Here is a 23,032-nt window from a genome sequence, read left to right on the forward strand (position 1 = left end):
TTAAGTTCTTAACCTGACGTACCACTGTACAGTCAAATTACATATATAGTAATGATAAATTTGGTACTGCAACTTCCTCACAGAAGCACTCAAAAACAGTAATAACTGTAATATCTAAACAGATATCTAAACTGTAATATCTAATATCTATTGTAATATTACAATAACTGTAATATCTAAACAGCAGGTATTTGAAACAACTGAAGAAGTTATGTGTGCTACCCAAGCAAACATTACAAGGAGACAAGAACTGGGGATATTTGAAGGTGTGATTTATGCTCCAACCCCGAATAGGTTTAACTTGAAGTAGAACTGATTTCCACGTACAGAGTGGAGCCTTAGGCACACATCGCTGTTCATTATTTGAGGTATGACTTCTTGGGTTTTCAAAAATGAAATATAATGGTGCTTCGGGTTCATTATGGATAAATAAAAATCTGTACCCATGAGAAGCGTGCACTAGTTGTGAGGCTGAGTGGGGATGGCATAGACTGAAATAGATATCAGATATAACCACCATGGCTGTGGCTGACTTAGGTGAAAATGGTAGGCACTATTTGTTATGTACTGAAGTTCTCACGCTGGGCCAGCAGGGGGATACTGTAGATAGTTTTCACTCAGGTCCACATATGCAAATAAGCGATTGAAAGTGACATTCAGTGATTGGATAGCTACAGAAAATGGTTACTGTTGCGTTCTAGTGGAGCTCTATATAAGCAGGCTGGCTGAACCCTTCAGTTCAGTTCTGTTCTGGCCTGTGAATAAACAAGAGCTGTTTGAAGAATCACTGTGTCGTCTGATATGTTCACCCACAACTTAACACTATTACTGATTGTGGTGCTGGGTGGCCTAAAAAGGCCCACTAGGGGTTTTTTTCTTTGTGGGTGATACCTCTGTGTGGTGTTTGTGCTGTGTGCTATATGTGTATGTGAGCATGTACATGCATGTGTGGAATGTGGAGTAGCCAATATCTAATTCGGGCCTGCCGCAAATTCCTCACTGCTCTGCAATTTTGCAGCTCTTCCTACTCTGTTACTCTGGGGAGGCTGTATGTGTGCATGCTGTATAAATGTGTGTGTGTACAAGAGAGAATATGGGATAGCCCCCCCCCCCCCTCAATTCTGGCCCTGGCCATTTTTGTTGCAGTGCTGTTTCGGTGCATTGAATACCCTCCAACATTTATTCGATGAAAATAGGGTGTCCTTTTCCACCACAACTTTATTATTTATACCCCACCCAACTGACTGGGTTGCCCCAGCCACTCTGGGGCGGCTTCCAAAATATATGAAAATATAATAAAGCATTTTAACCTGAAGGAGCATCTCCACCCCCATCGTTCTGCCCGGACACTGAGGTCCAGCTCTGAGGGCCTTCTGGCGGTTCCCTCACTGTGAGAAGTGAGGTTACAGGGAACCAGGCAGAGGGCCTTCTCGGTGGTGGCATCTGCCCTCCCATCAGATGTCAAGGAAATAAACAACTATCTGACTTTTAGAAGACACCTGAAGGCCGCTCTATTTAGGGAAGTTTTTAATGTTTGATGTTTTAGAGTGTTTTTAATATTCTTTTGGAAGCCATCCAGATGGGTGGGGTATAAATTTATTATTATTATTATTATTATTATTATTATTATTATTATTATTATTATCATCATCATCATCATCTAAAAAAACCCTTCCCTATACAAGGCTGCCTTCAGATGTCTTCTAAAGGTTGTATAGTTCCTTATCTCCTTGGCTCAAGAGTCGGATATTGTCAGCACATCCAGTACAATAGCTAAACAAATCTTCATTGTCATCAACGTGGATTCGTTTCAAAGCAAGAGATAATGCCAGCACCTCAAAACTGGACAATGATACTTATAAACTTACGCTGAAAATAATGAAGCCCAGCCAGAGATGAATCCAGGGTCTCTAGTGAACCATAACAGGGCCATTAGAATGAAGAGGACAAGGGTGATGATTTCTGGGTAGCTGCAACAGAAGAACAGCGAGTGTCAACATTGCCCTTTCAGTATGTTTGCTTTGACATCATTGTAACATTGTGCCTGTGGTTCAGCCGTCTGTCTTACCTCATCGGTCCAAGTTTATTGTATTCCTCTTTAATCACCTGTGCAGAGGCTTGTTCCCTGGGCGACTTTTCCTTGCCACACTTGAACATTTCTTTGAAACTAAAATGGAAATAAGAATAACCAGTAAAGGGGTTTTTACATTTAAAGTATGGGTTTCTCTTCCTGTGGCTTGGATCCAAAGGCCTGAGCTCAGTGGGATTTTTTTTGGCTTCCTTCCTTTGACCAGGAGGCGACTCCCCTCCATTTTGTATCACAAATTGCTTTGGAGATTCTGTTTTGTTTCAAAAGAGGCTTGCTATGTGGGGATCTGTTTTGAAAATGCAGTTCAAAGCTCCTTTTTGGCAGGAGGAACTGGTTACACATCTCTCTGGATCCAAGCCACAGTCCTTGGAACAGAAATAACCAATGCCTTGTAATTCAGAAACATGATGCTTTATGTCAAACTATAGTATCATGTATGGTATGTGTATTGTAATGTATTGGCAAATTTGGTGTTTTGGTCACATACTTTATAGCAGAGACAGTAAATGGCATGAAATCAGGTGGGCTTCCTTTGTATAAACTAGAGTAGCTAGCTCCCATTACCCTCAGCCAAAATGACCAATGAACAGGGATGATAGTAATGATAGTGGACACCATGTTGAATACCTCAAAAGCAAAATCCCTCTGAAAATCTTGGAAAATATCCTCTCTATTCTTGGGGGGGGGGGTGGATTATACCACCTAGTGACATTTGTATGTGAAAAGGGAAAGCAATGTTATGCTGAAGGTCAAATCTGATGTGATATTAACTGTGCAACTCTCAGTTACATGGCTTTGTTTGTTTGTTTGTTTGTTTGTTTGTTTGTTTAGTAAATAGTAGCTGTGGGTTGGGGGGGTGAGGTGGTCAAATCAGGACTGTGGTGTGATGGGCAGGGGATTTAAACCTATATTCTAATATGTTCCTCATTCAGATACCAATTCTTTCCCTATCTGCTATTTATTAAACAAAAGCAGTCATGCAACCTCCAGCTGTTAGGATGAACGTCACGTATTATAAATCATTTGTTGTGACTTATTGATGCTTAATTACAATCAAGCAGTATATAAATGTTTGGCCCACTTCAGCATAAGGCTGAATTGTGAGCAAACCATGGTTTCATTACCACATCTTTTTGGGGAATGGTATCTGGAATTATAATTCCTCTTTGGGGTCCAAGCTGCCTCTATCTTTATCCCTTTACTTGAGGGATAAACCTTATCAACCCAGAGCACTGAGAAGATTATTCACTGTAGCAGCTATACAATTGGACTTTTCCACCCGAAGGTGTGTCGGAACAAATATTGGTTTCACCCTATGAGTGTGGGTTGCATATACAGAGGTCCTGAATTATGACCACCATCAGTCCACATGCAAATATTATTTTGGACCGGGTTGGTTTTGAGTTTCCAAAATGCATGCCTATTTCTATACCACAGGGATGAGGAACCTGTGTCCTCCAAAAGTTGTTGGACTCCAGTTCCCATAATTGGCCATATTGGAGGGTCACAGCCAAATGTAGCCAATGTAATGCCATCCAGATGTTGCAGACTCCAACTTCTATCAGCCCCAGCTAGCATGGTCAATGATCAGAAAGATGGGAGTCGTAGTTCACAACATCTGAAGTTCACAACCACATAGGCTACCTTTGGCCTTCATGAGTGAAAGTGTGCCTCTAGTAATTGCTGGTGAATTTTCATGAATGAAACCACCCATTCTCATTCTAAAATACGAAATGATTGTCTACGCTATACTATTCTCCCTACCTCAACTGTCACCACATGGATTGCACTGGGCATTTATACTTACTTGAATCCCAAGAAAAGCCACAGGAGCCAAACCCAGGAAAGGACCAATATAATAAGAGTGATGGGGATGCAAAGAATAAACCAGGTTCCAAAATTGATGCACTGGCAATCTGGGTACCTCCTGGGGGGAAAATGAGAAAGAAACTGAGGTTAAGACATCTCTATTGCATATGAAAAGCAAGATACCAGCTAAGACAGGATCCCCGGGATGGGCTGAAGTATTGATACACTTACACCCTGTCCAGTTTTAGTTATGAAAACCAGCTCTATCAGGAAATGAAGATGGAATATGACTTCACCTCAAATGTAGATTTGAATGACAACGGCATTATTGCACATTTAACAACAATAGTGTGAACTCACTGGCCCTGTGTCACTGAGTTCCTGATCTCACTGCTTGACTTCCTATGGCTCCCCCCCCCCTTTTGGGGGGTCTCACTTATCTTTTTAAGAGAGGGAGACATATTAGTACCATAGGTATCTAGTGTGATTCAGGGTGGAGCTGGTGGTCTCCCCCATCTTTTGGAAGGTTTTGAAATCATGTCAAAATATTCCCCGAGAGCTATTCATAATATGCTGCCTCAGCCTTCATCAACCTGGTGTTCTCCTGAGGTTTTGTACTACAATTCCCCATCTGCCACAGCCAGATGGACAAAGGCTACATGATAGGATTCGGATGAGGTTCTCAATCATGAAATTTGCATGAGTACAGGAGGCCCCCTACTCCATAAGTCTGTCCTTCAACTTGTAAATGGCTTGTACAGTTGGGGAATGTGAGGCACCAGTGAAGGGCTGGACTTGCCAGTTTTCCTCTCCTCTTTGCTATGTAATTATGATCACATAAAGGAAGTGAATGCTCAAATAGGGCTTATAATTTTCTTTTGTTCCATCATATGAGCAAAGTTACATGATAAAATAGGATTACAATTATCAAATATTATATTGCAAATATACTGGTAGTTGATTGTATTGTATTGTATTGTACTGTATTGGGGTCACAATGGAGTTTCCACCAGGTTCTGAAGAGTATTGTTCTTTAACAGTAATGAACTCTGAAGCTAAGGAGAAAACTGCCAATTTACTGTGTTGTTTAATTGAAACTAAACAAGATATTCAGGATTCCAATACTCTGCTAATTTATTTAGTATTTATTTATTGAGTACCACACTCTTTGTAATATGGTCTAAGCTTTTTATTGTGCGAGGAACTTCAGCTTTACGGAGGCTGAACTGAGAGACTGAAGAGATGTTTACTCTCTTTATGTCACCATACTGCTGGTCTAGAGCTCTTGTTTGCTACCAACCAACTAGGATTGCATCCCCTTGCACTGACTTCTGCAGCCACCAAGTGGTGGGATTCAAATCAACTAGGGAGCATGAAGCGATCCATCATATCACAACCGCTATACCCCAAAATAATTGGGTAAGACTCTGTCACAAAGCCCTCACATAGCCCTTTTAGACATCAGTCAGTCCAGACGATGAAACGAATTCCTGATCCACCCTGGCTAAGGGAATTAGCTTTAGTCATCAGAAACTACCCAATGAATGCTGAATGTACCATGATAGATAGGACCATGAAGCACTTCAGTGGGTTTCATTCCAGCTCCATGTACATAATTGATTGAGCTCAGTTAATTGAGCAGTATAATGTTCAACTGATGGGATTTAATTTTACAGCATTTTACAAAAGGCCTCCCCTCCGCCTTATCTATGTAACAGAACAAACCACTTAATAATTAAGTAATTGTTAATTACGTAATCCATAAACCACAGTTTGAAGTTCAGAGGGCCTTCTCGGTAGCAGCACCCACCTTGTGGAACGCCCTCCCATCAGATGTCAAGGAGATGAGTAACTATATAACCTTTAGAAGAACTCTAAAGGCAGCCCTATATAGGGAAGCTTTCAAATGTGTAATATTTTGTTATGTTTTTATATATGTTGGAAGCCGCCCAGAGTGATTGGGGCAACCCAGTCATATGGGCAGGGTACAAATAATAAAGTTATTATTAGTATTATTATTAGATAGCTCTGTGAGGGGGAATAGGGGTCATCTAACAACTCTCAGCTCCCTTAACTACTGTCCCCAGGATGATTGGGGGCCAACCATGTGGTATAAAAGTGCTTTAAATTTATAGTGTGGCTGGGGCTCAAAGTAGAAAATATGTTGCTGACTGTCTTCTACAGTTCTCTCAACATCTGCAGTGTAACCTCCTGAGGCAGGGATGTATAAACAAGGACCTTGACACAAGCTACACATTGCGAGTTCCCTCGAGTGACAGAACCCTCTCTGCATAGCAATAGCCTGAACTCGCCACATGTCAAAGTCAGATACAGATGCACAGCTTAACAAACATAAAGAGTTTCTATAATGAGGAAAGGTTTCATTAAGACAAGAGCTTTGTTTGATTTTATTAAGCTCTCTCTGGGACAAAGGTGTCAGACTTGACTTAAGAGCTGCAAAATAGGCAAGGCAATTTCTTTGATGGGACCCTGCTCCTTTGGAGCATCTGTGTGTGATTCTCCCAGGGCAGATAGCAAAAGTAATGTCATCCGGAATGCCAAAATCACCCAGCATACCAAGGTGAACTTGAAAGCATCCACCGTCAGGCTGCAGCTTCCATGCAATGGGCTGTGAGAATTGGCTGCAACAGAAAAAGTCTGGCCTGTGCTAATACTATTTCCACCTTCAATGAAACAAAAACCCATTTCACTGTCGTTAGTTGGCCTGGTAACAAGGGCCCATTGATCATGCCCAACCTTACTGTGTGAATGCATAGGTGGCCAGAGCAATTAACATCTCCTTGGGTATGGGGGTGGGGAAATAATTTGCTTTCCTTTCTCATTGCTCACCGTTTCATGTTTGAAATGGTAAAGCTACTCCGATGTGACTTCAAGCCAACACTCCTACTGCTTGACATTTCCTCTGAAATGTGCTTTCGCAGTGTGGGATCAGAGATTTACGGTGTCCTCCCGATCTAGCAAAAACTAAAGTCCTTTAGGGTACAGTAAAGGTGTCAGCATTTGGAGAAAATATTCATCACGGTGTGAAAAACGAAGGCACAACATGTTGTGGGGATGAATGCACCAGCCCAAAATCAGGATGTTCATTGGCCCTGTGTACTTGAAAATACAGAGGCTGTGCTACCCAGCGATGAAGATGGTTTGCAGCGTAAGCTTATGTAACTATAATAGCCAAACTAGGATTGTTCAGGCAGCCTCTTTGCCCAAGAAAAACACACTTTGGAGATGATCTGTTTGACCTTAGAGATTTGGACTATCACACTGATAGTAAAGGTAAAGGGACCCCTGACCATTAGGTCCAGTTGCGGATGACTCTGGGGTTGCGGCGCTCATCTCACTCTATAGGCCGAGGGAGCCGGCGTTTGTCCACAGAGAGCTTCCGGGTCATGTGGCCAGCATGACCAAGCCGCTTCTGGCGAACCAGAGCAGCTCATGGAAACACCGTTTACCTTCCCTATTTATCTACTTGCACTTTGACGTGCTTTCAAACTGCTAGGTTGGCAGGAGCAGGGACAGAACAATGGGAGCTCACCCCATCGTGGGGATTCGAACTGCTGACCTTCTGATCAGCAAGCCCTAGGCTCTGTGGTTTAGACCACAGCGCCACCCGCGTCCCTTATCACACTGATAGGATCCTACAAAAACAAGACTGCATAACCTGTTTTAACAGCTCCCTCCTATCTCCACCTTCTTCCTCATGGCTGTTGCCATGCAATCTGCATTAATAAATGTTTGAATTTTAGTGATTTATACCTGCAGTACTGACCTTGACCAAGCTTATCAGGACAGACCTGGGGATAAGATTGTTGCTCTGCAACAGGGCTTTCATTGTCTTAAGATCATTCTTAAGGTTTTGTATATTATGTTAGATTAACACACAAAACCACCATGGAGAGTGACTCTGAATCATAACCAAATGGAGCCTAGAGGAGCAGCTGTAACACGAAAAGCTGACGATATGAATGCCTTTTGCCTTTTGATAGTTCTTTACTCTGGGCTCTGTCATGTTCCCTCTGTTGATTGGCTTGTGTTTATGTTTTATGTCTCTCCCTTTATTTATTTAGGGGATTTTTAGCTCACTCTTCATTAAAAAATAATCTCAGAGCAGGGCGCAGGATAAAACAGGAACATATAATGCACAATAAAATCCTGGTACATAAAACCAACAAAGCAGTACACTCATCATCACAATGAACAACAGTACAAGCCAGAGCGGGAAGGCTACCCAAATCCACATCCAGTTTGGTCAAAGGCTTGGATCAATGTGTGCTTTGGCACCCAAAGCCCTGTAAGGTCAGTTCTAGATGAATCTGTGAGGGGAGGGCATTCACATTCCCACCAAGTGTCCCCCTTTCTTTCCAGGGGCAGTCCTGGATTTACAGAAGCTGTCCCAGTTTCTGATTTGATCCCAGAATGTCCCCTTTTCCTTAGGACATCCCCAGTGCTTTTTTTCCCCCTGGGGGGAAGCAGGGGTACGCATACCCCTAAACATTTTGTGAATCTAAGTTTGGCCTCATTGAGGGGCAGAATTTCAATATGAATAGGAAAATGAGAGTACCCCTAAACATTTTTTAAAAATAAAAAAAGCACTAGACATCCCTATTTTCATCAGAGAAATGTTGGAGGGTATGGAGTTGTGGAACCTCGAGCCAAGGGGATAAGTAACTATACAACCTTTAGAATACATCTGAAGGAAGCCCTTTGTAGGGAAGTTTTTTTTAATGTTTAATGTTTTGTTGTGTTTTTATATATGTTGGAAGCTGCCCAGAGTGCCTGGGGCAACCCAGTCAGATGGGCGGGTAATTAATTATTATTATTATTATTATTATTATTATTATTATTATTATTATTAAAGTGAGAGGTGGACCATAAAGAAGGCTGATCGCCAAAGAATTGATGCTTTTGAATTACGGTGCTGGAGGAGACTCTTGAGAGTCCCATGGACTGCAAGAAGATCAAACCTCTCCATTCTGAAGGAAATCAGCCCTGAGTGCTCACTGGAAGGACAGATCCTGAAGCTGAGACTCCAATACTTTGGCCACCTCATGAGAAGAGAAGACTCCCTGGAAAAGACCCTGATGTTGGGAAAGATGGAGGGCACAAGCAGAAGGGGACGACAGAGGACGAGATGGTTGGACAGTGTTCTCGAAGCTACTAACATGAGTTTGACTAAACTGCGGGAGGCAGTGGAAGACAGGAGTGCCTGGCGTGCTCTGGTCCATGGGGTCACAAAGAGTCGGACACAACTAAACGACTAAACAACAACAACAACTATTATTATTGAATAGGACACTCCTATTTTTCATCAGAGAAATATTGGAGAGTATGCATTCCATAGCCCTTTTCACATGTTGCTGCGTCATCTGGCTCCAATTCAGCTGCTTTCTATGACTCCCTTTCTCCTTCCTTGCACATTTCATTTCACTTCACTCAAGTGGTTTATTAGATTCTGAAAGATACCATGGGCAGCCGGCTGCAACTAGGAAGACTCGGGGATTTGCTTCAGTCCACATTTTCTAAGTGAACTGACCTGACTCACACCTCTTGGACTATTATGCAGCTCAGAATGCAGTAATCCTTCAGCTTTCATGCAACTCTGAATTTTGCGAGAAGGTGCTCAACTCAAAAAATATGTTACCATGGTGTATATAAAAATATACATTTTAGATTAGAATGCATGTTTTGGGAAAGGCCTATTTTGTGGAAGGAGAGGGAATAAAATGCATACAAATAGGCATATTTTGTGGGGAGGGTTCTTTTTTTAAGAAGAATTAGAGATGGAAGCAGAAGCAGGAGGGCATAAACTTATGAATGAAAACATGTGAAACTGACGTTGATGCTGAAGTGGGAGGGCATGAATGAAACTCTGTGAAACTGACAGGAGTTGGAAATAGGCTGATCCACTCATCTCTAATTGCAACTCAGAGAATGCACAACCACCTGAAAGTGAGAGGTGAGTAGTGGTGCAGTTAGGTAATTTTGGACCCTGAAATGACCCCATCTCTTCTCCAACCCTTGGGGGTGGGGAATCTCAAGATTGTGGGTTCGAGCCCCAAATTGGCAAAAGATTGCTGCTTGTGTGGGCAGGGTGGTCCCTCCCCCTACCTGGCCTGATCACCTTGGCAACGCCTCCCCAGGCGAGATTGGGCAACTGGCTGAGGTAGGCGGAGACCTCCAGGTATCCCACCTGGGGAAGGTGAAGCCAAGCCTGTGTTAATGGTGCTGCACAGGGTCCAGGGGGCTGTGCACGACCACACAAAGGGCACACCCCATTTAATGTGGGGAGCGGTCCTTCAGGGAGTTGGACTAGATGGCCCTTTTGGTCACTTCCAACTCTACAATGCTAAGATTCTATGGCATGCACAGGAGACTCCGAGGAAGAAGAAAAAATCAGGCTTTCACTCTGAATTAGGCTTTGGTCTGATCCAGCAAAGCAGCTCTTATGATCTCCAACAAAAACAATGGTGTTGCATGTCAGTGCAAAAATGATCCTGGAGCTGTAATCAAACCAGGGATCGTAACAAAATGCCCATCTATAAACAAAAAAGAGTTTAGTGCAATTCCAGGCATGCTTCCTCAGAAGAAAGCCTCCACTGTTAGTTGTTCAGGGTGGAATCACCAAGGTAATTAGTTGGAGATGTGTTTTCCTCTGGTATGGTTATTATTCCCTTGCCTTGCTTGTAATGGAGTTTGAAGGCTTTAATGTGTTCTTGCTTATTTGATTATATGTATGCTTTTATTTTATTTGCTTTAAAGTAACTATGATATATTCTCCTGTGTAAAATGCAGTTTAGGATGATGCAATTTTTAGCAAATTACAGGTGGCAGATAGACAATATTCCAGGCAACTAGAAATCGCTTTAACAGATTAGACATATTTGGGACGCAGAGTGAAACTGACAGAATGATCCTTGATACTACGGTTGTTGTCAATTAGTATCAAGTGTAAAAATTGCAGTTGCCTCAGAAATAGCATGAAGTTAAACATCATATATCTTCAGCTGTGAGAAAAGTTTCTTGGGGCAAAACTGTGGCACCATTGTTTATAATTATAAAACATTTCTAAGACAGCCTTGGTGATTTCAATGAGTTTGTTAAAAGGAGGTAGAGCAAACCTGCAGAATAATGTTTTTAGACATTATTTTCCTTTTTTCCCCATTCTGCATTTCTGGCCTGTGTGAAGTGTTCCAGCTGTAATATTGTGTCTATTTGAATGATGTATTGTCCTATGAGTTCATGGCCGTTGGAAAAGGATCTTTGAGTCTAAATTCCCTTCCCCTCAGCTTCAGTTTACTACATCTACAATGTAAATAACAGTGCATAGTCCAGCAAAAGTTGAATACTTTAAGTTCCATTGATTACAGCAGGAGGAATTTAAGTGTGTGTTTATGTCTCCCATTGAAATAACGATGAGCCTTAAAATTTCTGGATAGATATTGACCATTGGGACATCAAGGACAAAGACAATGGAATTGCAAAGCTTGGAATTCTTTATAGAGCATGGATGGATAGATAGTGATTGTGGTTCAGAAATTCTCTGGCCTTCTGCTTCTTTGTTTACTGCACAGTTAAAATATCATTGATTTGTAAAGTGGAAGTTATAGTGGAGTGTTGTTGGCAGCTAAACTGCAAGAGCATCATCATGTGACTCACCTGGATGTTTAGCTAATCTATGAGAGATTTATGTGACCCAACAGTAATAAGGTCAACTAACCTACAATACCATCACGTGGGTAGGCTCTTAAGTATATGGAGGGGACAGAGCTGGACTGGGATATAAAAACTTTATCCCAGTTGGCATCTGTCTTTTATGTATGTGTTGATCTTTTAAACTGTTTTTTATTATTCCCAGTTGTTGTTTGAAGTGCTTTTATAAAAGGAAGGAAGTAAAAACAGGTTTCAGATTTAGAAGAAATTGTTTTGTCTCTTTTCTTACGTGTTAAAGTGCTCAGCAAAGATCAAGTTGGTTGAAGTTCCAGTGATGGTCGTCAGTCCGCCAATAGTTGACGAATAGGCAATGCACAGGCACATGACTTTACATATCATGTGGTCCCTTTTGTTTCGGTATTTTCTTCCGGTATCACTTGGTTCTGGAGTCTCCTTAAATAAGAAATGAAAAGAACAGTAAACATTTTCATTTTTGCCTAGTGACATGTGAAACCTGCCCATCTTTGGTCAGAAATTGAAGGGGCTGAGATTTTTGCAAATCTTTTTGGAGGTTTTAGATAAAACACATTGTAGAGTGAAGACTCTTTGCAATAACCCTTGGTGTATTTCTGATGCATGTAGGTTTTTAAAACTTGTTGTTATTGTTCCTGGTTGATGAATCAGGAAGAATAGCAAATAATACATCCTAGAGTTCAAGTTGGCAAGAACAGCTTGGCCTGCAGAAACAGAAGCAGCCTGCTCTTTCCCCTCCTCCATATTCGCGACTTGGTAAGTTTGTGAAAACATGAGAGAGGACAGAAGAAGGGGAAGAGGCAGATGGAAGATGCTGACACTGAGCCATAATGAGCAGAGGCAAGATGGAAGGGGGCTTGGCTCAGAATGCCTTGGGGATTATTGAACTAGAAGAGAGTGAGAGTTTCTAAACCGTGCCATTTTATAAAATTATTCTTCATCTGTAAGAACAGTCTCACTGTGGTGGGCTCCAGCACAGGTAGTGGGAAAACGCTCACAGGGGATGAAAATCTGCATGGAAAAAGTATTCACCATAGAAGGCTTATTCTTCCCTCTCTGAGTGGTGTGAGGCTGTCACCATGAGCATCTGCCATTATGTGCAGGATTTGGCTTGGGTGTAGTGGTGGCATGCCAGGGCTGCATCCTACGCATGCCTGTAACTCCTCAAGATGGCCTTATTATGAACCCATGTAGCTGGAAGTCACAGTGAAATGGCTTCCCCACCACCCTATAGACCTCATGAGAACAGGTCCAACTTACTTGACCTGTAGGAGGAGGGGATATCCTTTTTTAAAAAAAAACCTTGAAACATACTTTTTATCAGTGAAGCATTGACATACCTCTGCCACATCTCAAATGCTCAGTGATGCATTCAAAAATAATAACTACATCACTCAAAATAAGACAACTCAAATACATGCATGGTAATTGGAAGTTCTTGAGGCAAATTTAGCTCACTGTAGCTCAACATCTCTCTTGGCTCTGAGCTTTGGGGTCTGATATTGATATCTAACCCATTCTACCCCATTTTTGTTTGAATTGAACGATCTCACATGGGGACTGAATTATGGAGCATCTCAAAGGGATCGAATATTTGTTAAGGTCTGTTAAAAAGTCTGTCTGATGTACAGGTTTTTCATGCCAGAATACTGGTAAATAGAAAGAGAAGAGAGTCGTGTTTGCAGGTGGTGGGACAGGTTTGGTTGTAGCAAAATGGCGACAGACGTGTACATTTAAAAGAAAAAAAAATCATTGATCTCTTAGGTAGGCACTCGTGGATGCTGTACTTTTGGTCCCAGCAGCCTGGAGTGCAGGGAGGAAAAGAGAGGGAGGAAAATGTGTGGACACACCATTTTAAGACCATCATCCCCAGACTTCAGCTACTAATTCCCAGGGCTCATGCATACTTTTCTTTGATCCGCATTTTGATCACATTGTGTGCCGATTAATTCATCTGGGTCCAAGAGGTTTTCTCGTCGTTCCACAGCTGTGCCTTGTGAAAATCCCACCGAACCAGAACTTATCAGATGTGCAGAGAATTCAGGGAAGGATTTTCCTTCGCTGAGCTTCAATTCGGCAGGTAAGATTTTTGCAAAGCGCAACAACGAGAAAAGCTCTCAGGCCAGGGGGAATTAATCAGGGCACAAGACAATCAAAATATGGGCCCAGTGAAAAGTGTGGAGGAGCCCCCAGGCTAAGAACTTCAACCAAACATGGATTTCTGAGAATGAATTCATATAATTAGTTGGGTTTAGTGCATTTCTCTTTCCCTGTCATGTCCGTTTACTGAAACGTGTCAGGGAATGGCTTTTTCATCCATGATGCACTTTAAAGACTCCAGTTACAGGGGGATGGCTTAGAGCCAGGGGTTAATGAAGCTGATCCGAGTCTCGAGATAAGAATTCACGAGTAATCATTACAAAGCAGAGTTACAAATTGCACCACAATTCTTGTTCCAAGACTTGCCAGCAACTTCACAGTCAGACTAGGGCCAGGGGTGAACTGAGTCCAAAGAGGAAGATCTAGGGGAAGGATCTCAGTGGGAGGGAATTGGTTTGGCGTGCAGAAGATCGCAGATTCTACCCCCAGAAACTCCAGGAAGGGCGGGAGAGCTGCTTTCAGTCAGTGTGGACAATATTGAGCTAGATGGACTTAGGTTCTGGCTCAGTTTAAGGCAATATTCCCATAAGACAAGGAAGAACATGGACGCAGAAACCAGTGGAGAATATTGCATCAGGAACCATTAGCGGGATGGATTAACAGCTAGAGATACAAGGGCAGCAGGCAGGGCTCAAGAAACCTGTCAAACCCAACAAAACCTATAGTATGACAACGCCTTTTTAGGACCAACTGAAAAGTCACAAAGTCATGAGCAAGTTCTAACATTTGTTCCTGACTTACTGGCATTTTGTTTGTCCCTAATCACCACCCTGTAGATTTTGGATTTCATCAACATGGCTAGCTGCGTCCTTTTCTTTAATTTGGAGACTTCAAAAGCTCACTCACAATTTTGTATTATACCATATTGCAGATTACCCGAAAGGCAGGATACTAATAATTTTAATAAAGAAATAATAAATGTGTAGACTTTGGGGTTTTTTGTCCAGTGGACCAACAAGACCACCTACATTATTATTATTTTTTAGTTATTTGGAAAGCCAGTAAAACATTTCTCATAGTTGGAATTCAACTACATAAAAAGGGAGATGTCTAATCAGGATTTTATAACTAAGGAACATTTTGCAGCAGTGGAGACTGTAATAAGGGGCCCCCATTACGCTATGTTTTGAAAAGTTGCCACAGTCTTCTATGAGACTCTGATTCCCTCTTGCAAGAGATCATTGTTTAAAATCATCTGGCAGCCCGACACGGACACAGGACGTAAATATATATATATATATAAACAAAAGAATGAGGAACTCAGCCGGAGTAATTAAAACAAGTTATGCATCTGAGTGGGCCAAAAGGGTAAACAACAATATAATATGTTGGCTGCTCAGTCTGAAATGGATCTCTACAGGGACTTTTCTTCAGCTCATCCTTCTAAAGAGAATGACCTGAACCAGTTGCTGCAACCCAAACATTGGAAGGAAGAGTAGCACTCTTTCTTGTTTCCTCTTTCAGCTTTATGTGTTTTTCAAGGCTCAAATTAATTTTATTGGAGCTGAAAGAAGTGACCAGGGAGGGTGGTGCCCACAGCACTCTCTCAAAAATCCAAATGTGTCAATGGACCTAGAGAAATTAGTGACCCTGACTTACTAGGCTGATATCAAACCATAATTTCAAAATTAAAATGCCACGATTGCTTATGAAGTACCTTTTCCTTCTCAATCTTGCACACAGTGTGAGCTGCATGAGCAGACCCGTTGCTGTATCTGGAAAAAAGAAGCATGCAGTGTTTATAAGTGATCTGCTGTGCTTGAGCAAACTGATGTAATACACGTGATCAAAAATAAATTTTACCCATTAATTTGCTTTGTTTTCTCTTTCCAGCCAACTGCTTTGCATTCATCAATATCTTCTATTTTAAAAGAGAGAGGGAGAGGGAGAGAGGTGAAAAGTTGAATATGAGGGCTTCGGTTTATCTGGTCTTTCCCCAGGGAAGGTAAAGGTGGGAAACGTCCAACATCCCTGCGTACCATCGAGTTCCAACGCGTGATTGGTGGCTCCATTTGCGTGAGTCATTTCCAGGCCATCCACTTCAGCTTCAGCGCTGATGATTTGCTGAGCCACTGCCTCTACGATGGGCATCACCATAGCAGCAGCGGAGGTGTTGCTAAGCCACATAGACAGGAAGGCACAGCTGATCATGAAGCCAAGGGTGAGCCTGAAATGAGAAGCACCTCCATGTATTTCTCTACAATCAGCCCTCAGCTTAAAACAAAGGAATGGTTCTTTGCCATCAAAATGAAACTGAGTTGTCATCATCATCTTCATGAAAGAGTTACCATGCTTTCTGATTTGCTACTAAATGAAGTTTTCCATAATGTGGAACCACTTGAGCTCAGACATGTGCCAACCACGGCTGGTGTTTTGGTGCCTTTCAAAGATTTACCTGCGTTCTCAGGCTTCCACTGATGCTTAGTCCCTGATTAATGTTAATTTGCCCCAGATTGCTGCTGTATTATTATTATTTTTTGAAAAAGTTATTACTGTTTAAATGTTTTAACTCTTTTAAAATATCACCAACTCTCATCTGATGTGCATTCCCTTGGGATGCTATATGCAAGGTGGTGTAAAAATACATACACAAATAAATAATTCCTAGAAAATAAATCCAGACACAGCACACCTGTGCTACTTACTTTAGTCAACAGGCTATACTGAGCTGAAAGTTGATTCAGGGATAAATAATATACTACAGGCCCACCAGTTGCTGTGACACACACACACACACACACACACACACACACAAGGCAGATGAATGAGGCAGGGTTATCAAGTTCCTTGCAACATATATGTGTTAACACAGCATTTTCAGCCACTCCAGTGTCATAGGAGTCTTGTAAGGGAACGTTAGAGACAACTATTTTATCTCAAGTCAGACCACTGCTCCATCTAAGTCTTGTGTTTATAGTAGCTAGTATTGGCTCTCTAGGGTTTCAGACAGAGTATTTTCCTGAAACCAGGACCTTCCGCATCATGTGCTTCTCACTGAGCTACAACCCTTCCCTATGCTCACATGGTCAAGCTCCAGAATAACCTTCTTTGCCTTTCCTTACTCAGGAACCAGAGATTATGCACCCATCCAATTAAAATCAACAAAGGGAGGAATAACATAATAAGATGTAGGGCAGGTGTAGAGAACCTTTGGCCCTTCAGATGTTACTGAACTGCAACTCTTATCTTCCTTAGCCATTGGCTGTTGGGAGTTTTAGCTTAGTAACATGTGCAGAGAGGCACCGTTACAAAGAAAATGGATGACAAGACCTCAAAGGACCAGGCCATGGAGCTCATCTTTAGGAGAGATGGTTCAATCTATTCAGACAATAACAAAAAACGGCCTTGTAAACTTTCTCTGGTAAAAATGCCCTAGATCACACCACAACTAACTGCATAGTTATGGAATACATTCTGGTAAAGGCAATAATTAAAACGAATTATGAAAATTTACAAAAATTGTAGTTTCACCAATTGATGGTTTGTTTTTTGCTGTGAAAAAGCCTTTTTGAAGGACAGCAGGTTGTACAATGGACTCCTCTCGTATATTTTGACACTCTGGGACCAGGGCTGTGTCTTCATGATTTATGATGTGCAAAATGCATGGCTACTTGGACAAGTCTCATTAGAACATCCTAAATTAGTTCAGTTCATCAGATTCCCAATTAGTTTGCTGGCTCAAAGTCCTTCCAGGTAAGCTGATGTTTTCTTACCTAACCAACAGTTTATCTCCACACAGGTAGGCACTGAAAAACAGTTGCATGGAACCTGCACTCTCAGTTTCCAATTGTATGTGTGACAGCTGTACAATGCTAAATGGGGATCTACTTTACTCCCCAACCCAGTGCCCTGATTCATTCCTTTGCAATAGTCACTCCACAGGTGCAACTTGGAACTATAAGTCACCATATTTTCACTGACTACATGTTCTTGCTGTGTAATAGGGTAGGGAATCTGTAGCCTTCATAAGATGTTGGAGTTCCATGACCCCTAACCAATGACTAGGACTTATGGTTGTTGTAGCCCAGTATAAATTTCTCTTTCTATTTTGTTTTCCTCCTGCCTGCTCTCTGCTGCTTCAGCTTCTCTCCTCCTTGCACCCCCATCCAAGCAAGCCTTTTCTGGAAAGATTCTCCAGCCATTTCTATTTTATTTTTTGGCTGCTTCTCTGGGCAAACTTTCAAAACAACAAAAGAAAATGAGCATCATTTTAAAACTTTAAACAATCACCCCCCCCCCCCACACACACGCAAACAGCAAAACTCAGACCAGTACCCATCTAATAAACATCAATCTTGGAAGGGGTGTGGGGAAGGTCTTCAGGGCCAGCCCAAAAATCTGCAATGTAGAAATTTCACACTGGTCCAGTGGAAGAGAATTCCATCACCATGGGGCCACCAAAGAGGAGGCTCTCCACCTTATTATCTAGGGGGTGAACATACCAGGAGAGACTCAAGTGGATATTAAAGGGATCAGCTATCTTCAGCAATGCTATTAGGTCTTCTGGATAGATTAGTATCCTAGTTCCTCACCAAGATTTCACTGCCAATTCTGTTCTGCTGCCATGTGCCCCAAACCATTCCAAATGGGATACTCATTTCTTTGACGCTGCCAACTTGGTAACCTTGCATACTTTGTTGAAGTTGCTCCCACAGCACAGTGCTGGAGATGGTGAAAAATGATTTGGTCAAACTTTAACTTGTGAAAGCACAACCTTGTCTACGTAAGAAACGACTATGAGGTACATGCATCACCTACACCATTTTTACTTCGTAACAAGTGGTCCCAGAATGGATAATTTTTACAAAGATTGCAGAGACCTTTGGAATCGGTGTGGATGGAAAGCATTGCATAAATGTTAATGATTACTTCAGGTAAGGGCAGGCTCCTTGAAAAATGCAAAATGACTTTACAAGTTATTTGGGTGGCACGACCCACATCCTGGCTGATGAAATCTCGCCTCCTCTGAAATAAAGCTGCTTGCTCCTACATTATAGGGGCACCAAATTGTGATCAGGTTACATTTCAGTTCTGGATAATTTCTGCTTATTATGCCTACCTCTTATTAAATGGATGATAGTCATTATTGCAAAAGGCTCTAGATGAGCCCAATTGAACCAGTTTATTTATTTTAAGGTCAGACTAAACATAGACTATTAATGGTAATTCTGAAGTTCTGAATGTGATGGTCAAAATGTCCTGCAAATAAATTTGAGGCACTTTCAATCCTCCTACAAAAACTTTGGTCTGGAACAGAGCTCTCAGCCTTTTGCCAGTTTAGAAAATCTTGCCAGAGGCAACATCCTTGCTTCTTCCAGGAACAGGGGAGAAATCCAACCCATTCGCTTCTCCAAATGATGTATTTATCCAACCAAAAAATTCATACTTCTTTGTTGTTTAGCAAAAATAAATTTTAAAAGCCACTTAGAGACCTAAATGACGTGAAAAGCAGGGTATATTATTAATAAGTAAAAATTTATATTATCAGGGGAAATGGCAAAAATGCAGGAATTAGGCAAAATTGCATACAAAAAAGTATGTATGGGGGGCATACAAAAAGCCATACTTTAAATATAATACAAACTCATCGTGTAAACTGAACTTAAGATTTGAAAAGTGAGAAACACAAAGGAGCTGAAATTGGCAGATCACCTGTCCCTGCTTCTTCCACTTTCGGGATAAGGTTATGAAATCCAGTCCTTCCTGGGATTTGTAATTTCTAGAACTAGGCAAAGGCAACTTTGCAAATTCTAGAAGGTATCTGGATATGACCGGATTTCGTAAGCAAGGATAGGGGATGTAAACATCTCGTAAGAAGGCAAATTCCGTACTTTTCCTCCCCTTCTCTTTTGAGGGGGAGAAATACACTACTGCTGTGTGTATGTAACAAAAGAATGAAGGCAGGGATGATTTACAGCAGTGGAATGTGATGCTGAGATGCTGAGTGGAGTCAGGGTGAGTAAGAGATGGAGAAAGTCATCTGAGAATGACAGTCGAAGAGGAGGAGTTTGGATTTGATATCCCACTTTATCACTACCCTAAGGAGTCTCAAAGCGGCTAACAATCTCCTTTCCCTTCCTCCCCCACAACAAACACTCTGTGAGGTGAGTGGGGCTGAGAGGCTTCAGAGAAGTGTGACTGGCCCAAGGTCACCCAGCAGCTGCATGTGGAGGAGCGGAGACGCGAACCCAGCTCCCCAGATTACGAGACTACTGCTCTTAACCACTACACCACACTGGCTCCCCAGACTTTGCATAAAGAGAGGAGTGAGTGGATAGGAAGGAGAGAGGAGAAAAGACTGGTGGGTCAGGATAACTGCTGAAGAGGGAAGTCAGTGTGTTTTGTCAGGGATGGGGAACCCGTGGCCCGCCAGGTGTTGCTGGACTCCAACTCCCATCAGCCCCATCCAGAATGGCCAAAGATCAGGAATGATGGGAGCTGTAGTTCAACTACACCTGCATGCTCTGCATCCATGGGTAAAGGTGCTAAATAGAAGCATTATTTATTATTTTACATGCAACAATGCCTTGTTCTGTGTTCTTCCCACTATATACATAAAATGGGGGATTCTAGGAAGCCATTTCTCATTGCATATGCTGGTTTGGGCTTTTTGAAAGCAGAGTCCTGCTTGTCTCTGCAATTCAATAGATGATGGTAGAAGGGCATTTGTGGGGAGGTTAGAAGCAGTCTGGCCTCTGTAGGAGAGTGACCCCAGTGACCTTTAGGGGCCAGGGCCTTGAACAGGAACCGGGAACCTCACTGAATATATGAATGTGCTTGTTGGCTAGCCAGTCCTGTAGTAGAATGGGAGATTCTAATACATTGGTACCTCAGGTTACATACGCTTCAGGTTACAGACTCCGCTAACCCACAAATAGTACCTCGGGTTAAGAACTTTGCTTCAGGATGAGAACAGAAATTGCATGGCGGCGGTGCAGTGACAGCGGGAGGCCCCATTAGCTAAAGTGGTGCTTCAGGTTAAGAATAGTTTCAGGTTAAGAATGGACCTCCGGAACGAATTAAGTACGTAACCAGAGGTACCACTGTAAACTGATTTATTTTTTTAAAAGGTGGGGAGGGGGAGGGACAGAAACTGCCTGCAGAGAAGAAAAAGAATTCTTCGGAAAAGAAGAAGGGGAAATAAAGGAACTGCTTTATTGCAATCTCTTTTTGATAGCAAACAATTTATAAACCAGCATTCAAATGATCATTATGTACCCAGAGTGTAAAATTATTCCCAATAGATTTGCGGTTTGAAAACTGACTGATGATCCTTGTTCTAAAGTGGATTTCAAAAGACGATTCCACCTCAGTTTCCCCTCATCTACTCTGCCTACGACCATTTGACATCCATGCAGATGGCTTCATTTATCACTAGGAAAGGTTTCAGTATTGTTGGCCCCGGTAAGCTGGATGTAAATTCTGAGCGGAAATGGATAAGACACCTACATGATCTGAGATATTCTCCTCAAAATCTCTTGCTATTTCACAAATGAGAAGGAGGCTGCCCTCTTGGATCACATGCCATTATGATGTGACTCTGCAGGGAATTTTTGGGTGCACATCTCAGGTTACTTGCTGCTTTAATGACACTGACATGAAATGAAATGACATAACCCGACTGGACAGACACAGCAGCCTTCTTCTGCCTGCGATATTGCCGGGCAATAAAAACCGATGTTCAGCAGCCAGCATAAACAATGGTTTAGAATTATGAGAGTTGGAGCCCCATAACAGGAAGAGCACCTGGTTTGGGACAGCAGCTATAAAGAGCGAAAAACAATCATCTCAGAAAGTGATAGAAAACACTTTCTTATCTTAACTTGACATATTATCTGTCAAGATAATATTGCTGTTTCAGTGCAACTGGGATAACACCCAGCTCAAAGGGTACTTTTGGAGGGTCAAAAATTATCTGTAGGAGGAATTTACATGGAGCCACCAGCCTATTTAACTTCAGCATTGCATATTTTGCATGCCATTAAACATCATGCAGATGTTAAATTAATGGAATTGCTGTTTGACTTGCTTCTTGGTTCAAGTCTGAGGCAACTCTTGAGTACCGTTGCTTATTTTAGGGTTCCAGTACTCTTAACATTAAGGGACGCGGGTGGCACTGTGGGTTAAACCACAGAGCCTAGGGCTTGCCGATCAGAAGGTCAGCGGTTCGAATCCCTGCGTCGCTCTGTCCCAGCTCCTGCCAACCTAGCAGTTCAAAAGCACAAAGTGCAAGTAGATAAATAGGTACCGCTCCGGTGAGAAGGTAAACGGCGTTTCCATGCACTGCCAGTAAAGCGAGATGAGCGCCACAACCCCAGAGTCGTCCGCGACTAAACCTAACAGTCAGGGGTCCCTTTACCTTTACCTATTCTTAAAATTGTGTCATAGGAGAATGTCACCAACTGAAACTAACTGCACCACCATTTCAGGAAAAGCTTCACCTGCTAAACTTCTATCTGCGACACAGGTGGCTTTGCAAGCGGTGAAGATAACAAACATTCTCAGTCTTCATTTCCCCTTTTAAACCAAGTGGCAACAGTGGCCTGCCTGATGAAGTAGTAATAAGGATAATTATTTTGCTGTTCTTGTTTTTTAAAAACAAAAACAGTGTTTGCGTATTAAAGTACAATATATTATTACAGGAGGCCAGGTGACCACTGGGTGGCAGGCAGGCATGCTTACAAAATTCTCCCCATCCAAATTTCTTTCTGGTTTCTGAATCATCTGGTCTAGTTTGCAAGCCACACCAATGCCCAAGGAAGCTGCCATCTTCTATTTTTATTTTCAGGCTCCATAGAGGCCACTGCAAATGCTTAGCCTGCCACAGTTTTAATTTCTTTCTGTTAGTTCTTTAATCTTCTTAATTCTCACCCCACCCACAGCTTGTGCATATTGCTAAAACATTGGATTGCTTGCACAGATCAGTAAGAAAGATGGAAAAGCGATGGGAACAAATGAAAATAAAATAAAGCTTCAGCAAACTATACCCGTTCCAGAATTAATTTTAGAAAATGCCCGTGTTAAATCAGAGGAAAGAATGAGGAAATCCATAAGAGAGCAGTCTGGAACCAAGGTAATCCACTCATCATTTGATGGGCACGTTCAATTGCAGAGACAAAATCTGGAGCAACAGTCTACACCCTCCTCACAGCACTGTTGACATCTTGCTGTGGGCTTAGAAAACACACACACACTGTGAAATCAGCCTTGATCTGTTCATGTGCTGAGCTTTTCTCTGGCTTTCCTCTGACCTCCCTGCATTTTGTGAAACCA

At 42.1% G+C, this 23,032-nt stretch overlaps 1 protein-coding gene and 1 long non-coding RNA gene across 2 annotated transcripts in view; one reads left to right on the forward strand and one right to left on the reverse strand.

Annotated features, from left to right (window-relative positions):
* The window catches only part of SLC13A1 (solute carrier family 13 member 1), a 92,564-nt gene that overhangs the window by 19,149 nt on the left and 50,383 nt on the right, over positions 1-23,032 (reverse strand). The window contains exons 5-11 of the mRNA XM_081023674.1: positions 15,739-15,926; positions 15,563-15,620; positions 15,417-15,474; positions 11,856-12,019; positions 3,897-4,016; positions 2,069-2,167; positions 1,869-1,970 (exon numbers count right to left, since the gene is read on the reverse strand). Coding sequence (XP_080879800.1) covers positions 1,869-1,970; positions 2,069-2,167; positions 3,897-4,016; positions 11,856-12,019; positions 15,417-15,474; positions 15,563-15,620; positions 15,739-15,926 — 789 coding nt within the window. The remainder of the gene's footprint in view (positions 1-1,868; positions 1,971-2,068; positions 2,168-3,896; positions 4,017-11,855; positions 12,020-15,416; positions 15,475-15,562; positions 15,621-15,738; positions 15,927-23,032) is intronic.
* LOC308486741 overlaps positions 19,762-23,032 on the forward strand; it is a 433,510-nt gene continuing 430,239 nt past the window's right edge. The window contains exon 1 of the long non-coding RNA XR_013991253.1: positions 19,762-19,891. This is a non-coding gene — a long non-coding RNA (uncharacterized lncRNA). The remainder of the gene's footprint in view (positions 19,892-23,032) is intronic.

Source organism: Podarcis pityusensis, assembly GCF_964106645.2.
Source record: "Podarcis pityusensis genome assembly, chromosome: 10".
In the NCBI taxonomy this organism is placed as follows: domain Eukaryota; kingdom Metazoa; phylum Chordata; class Lepidosauria; order Squamata; family Lacertidae; genus Podarcis; species Podarcis pityusensis.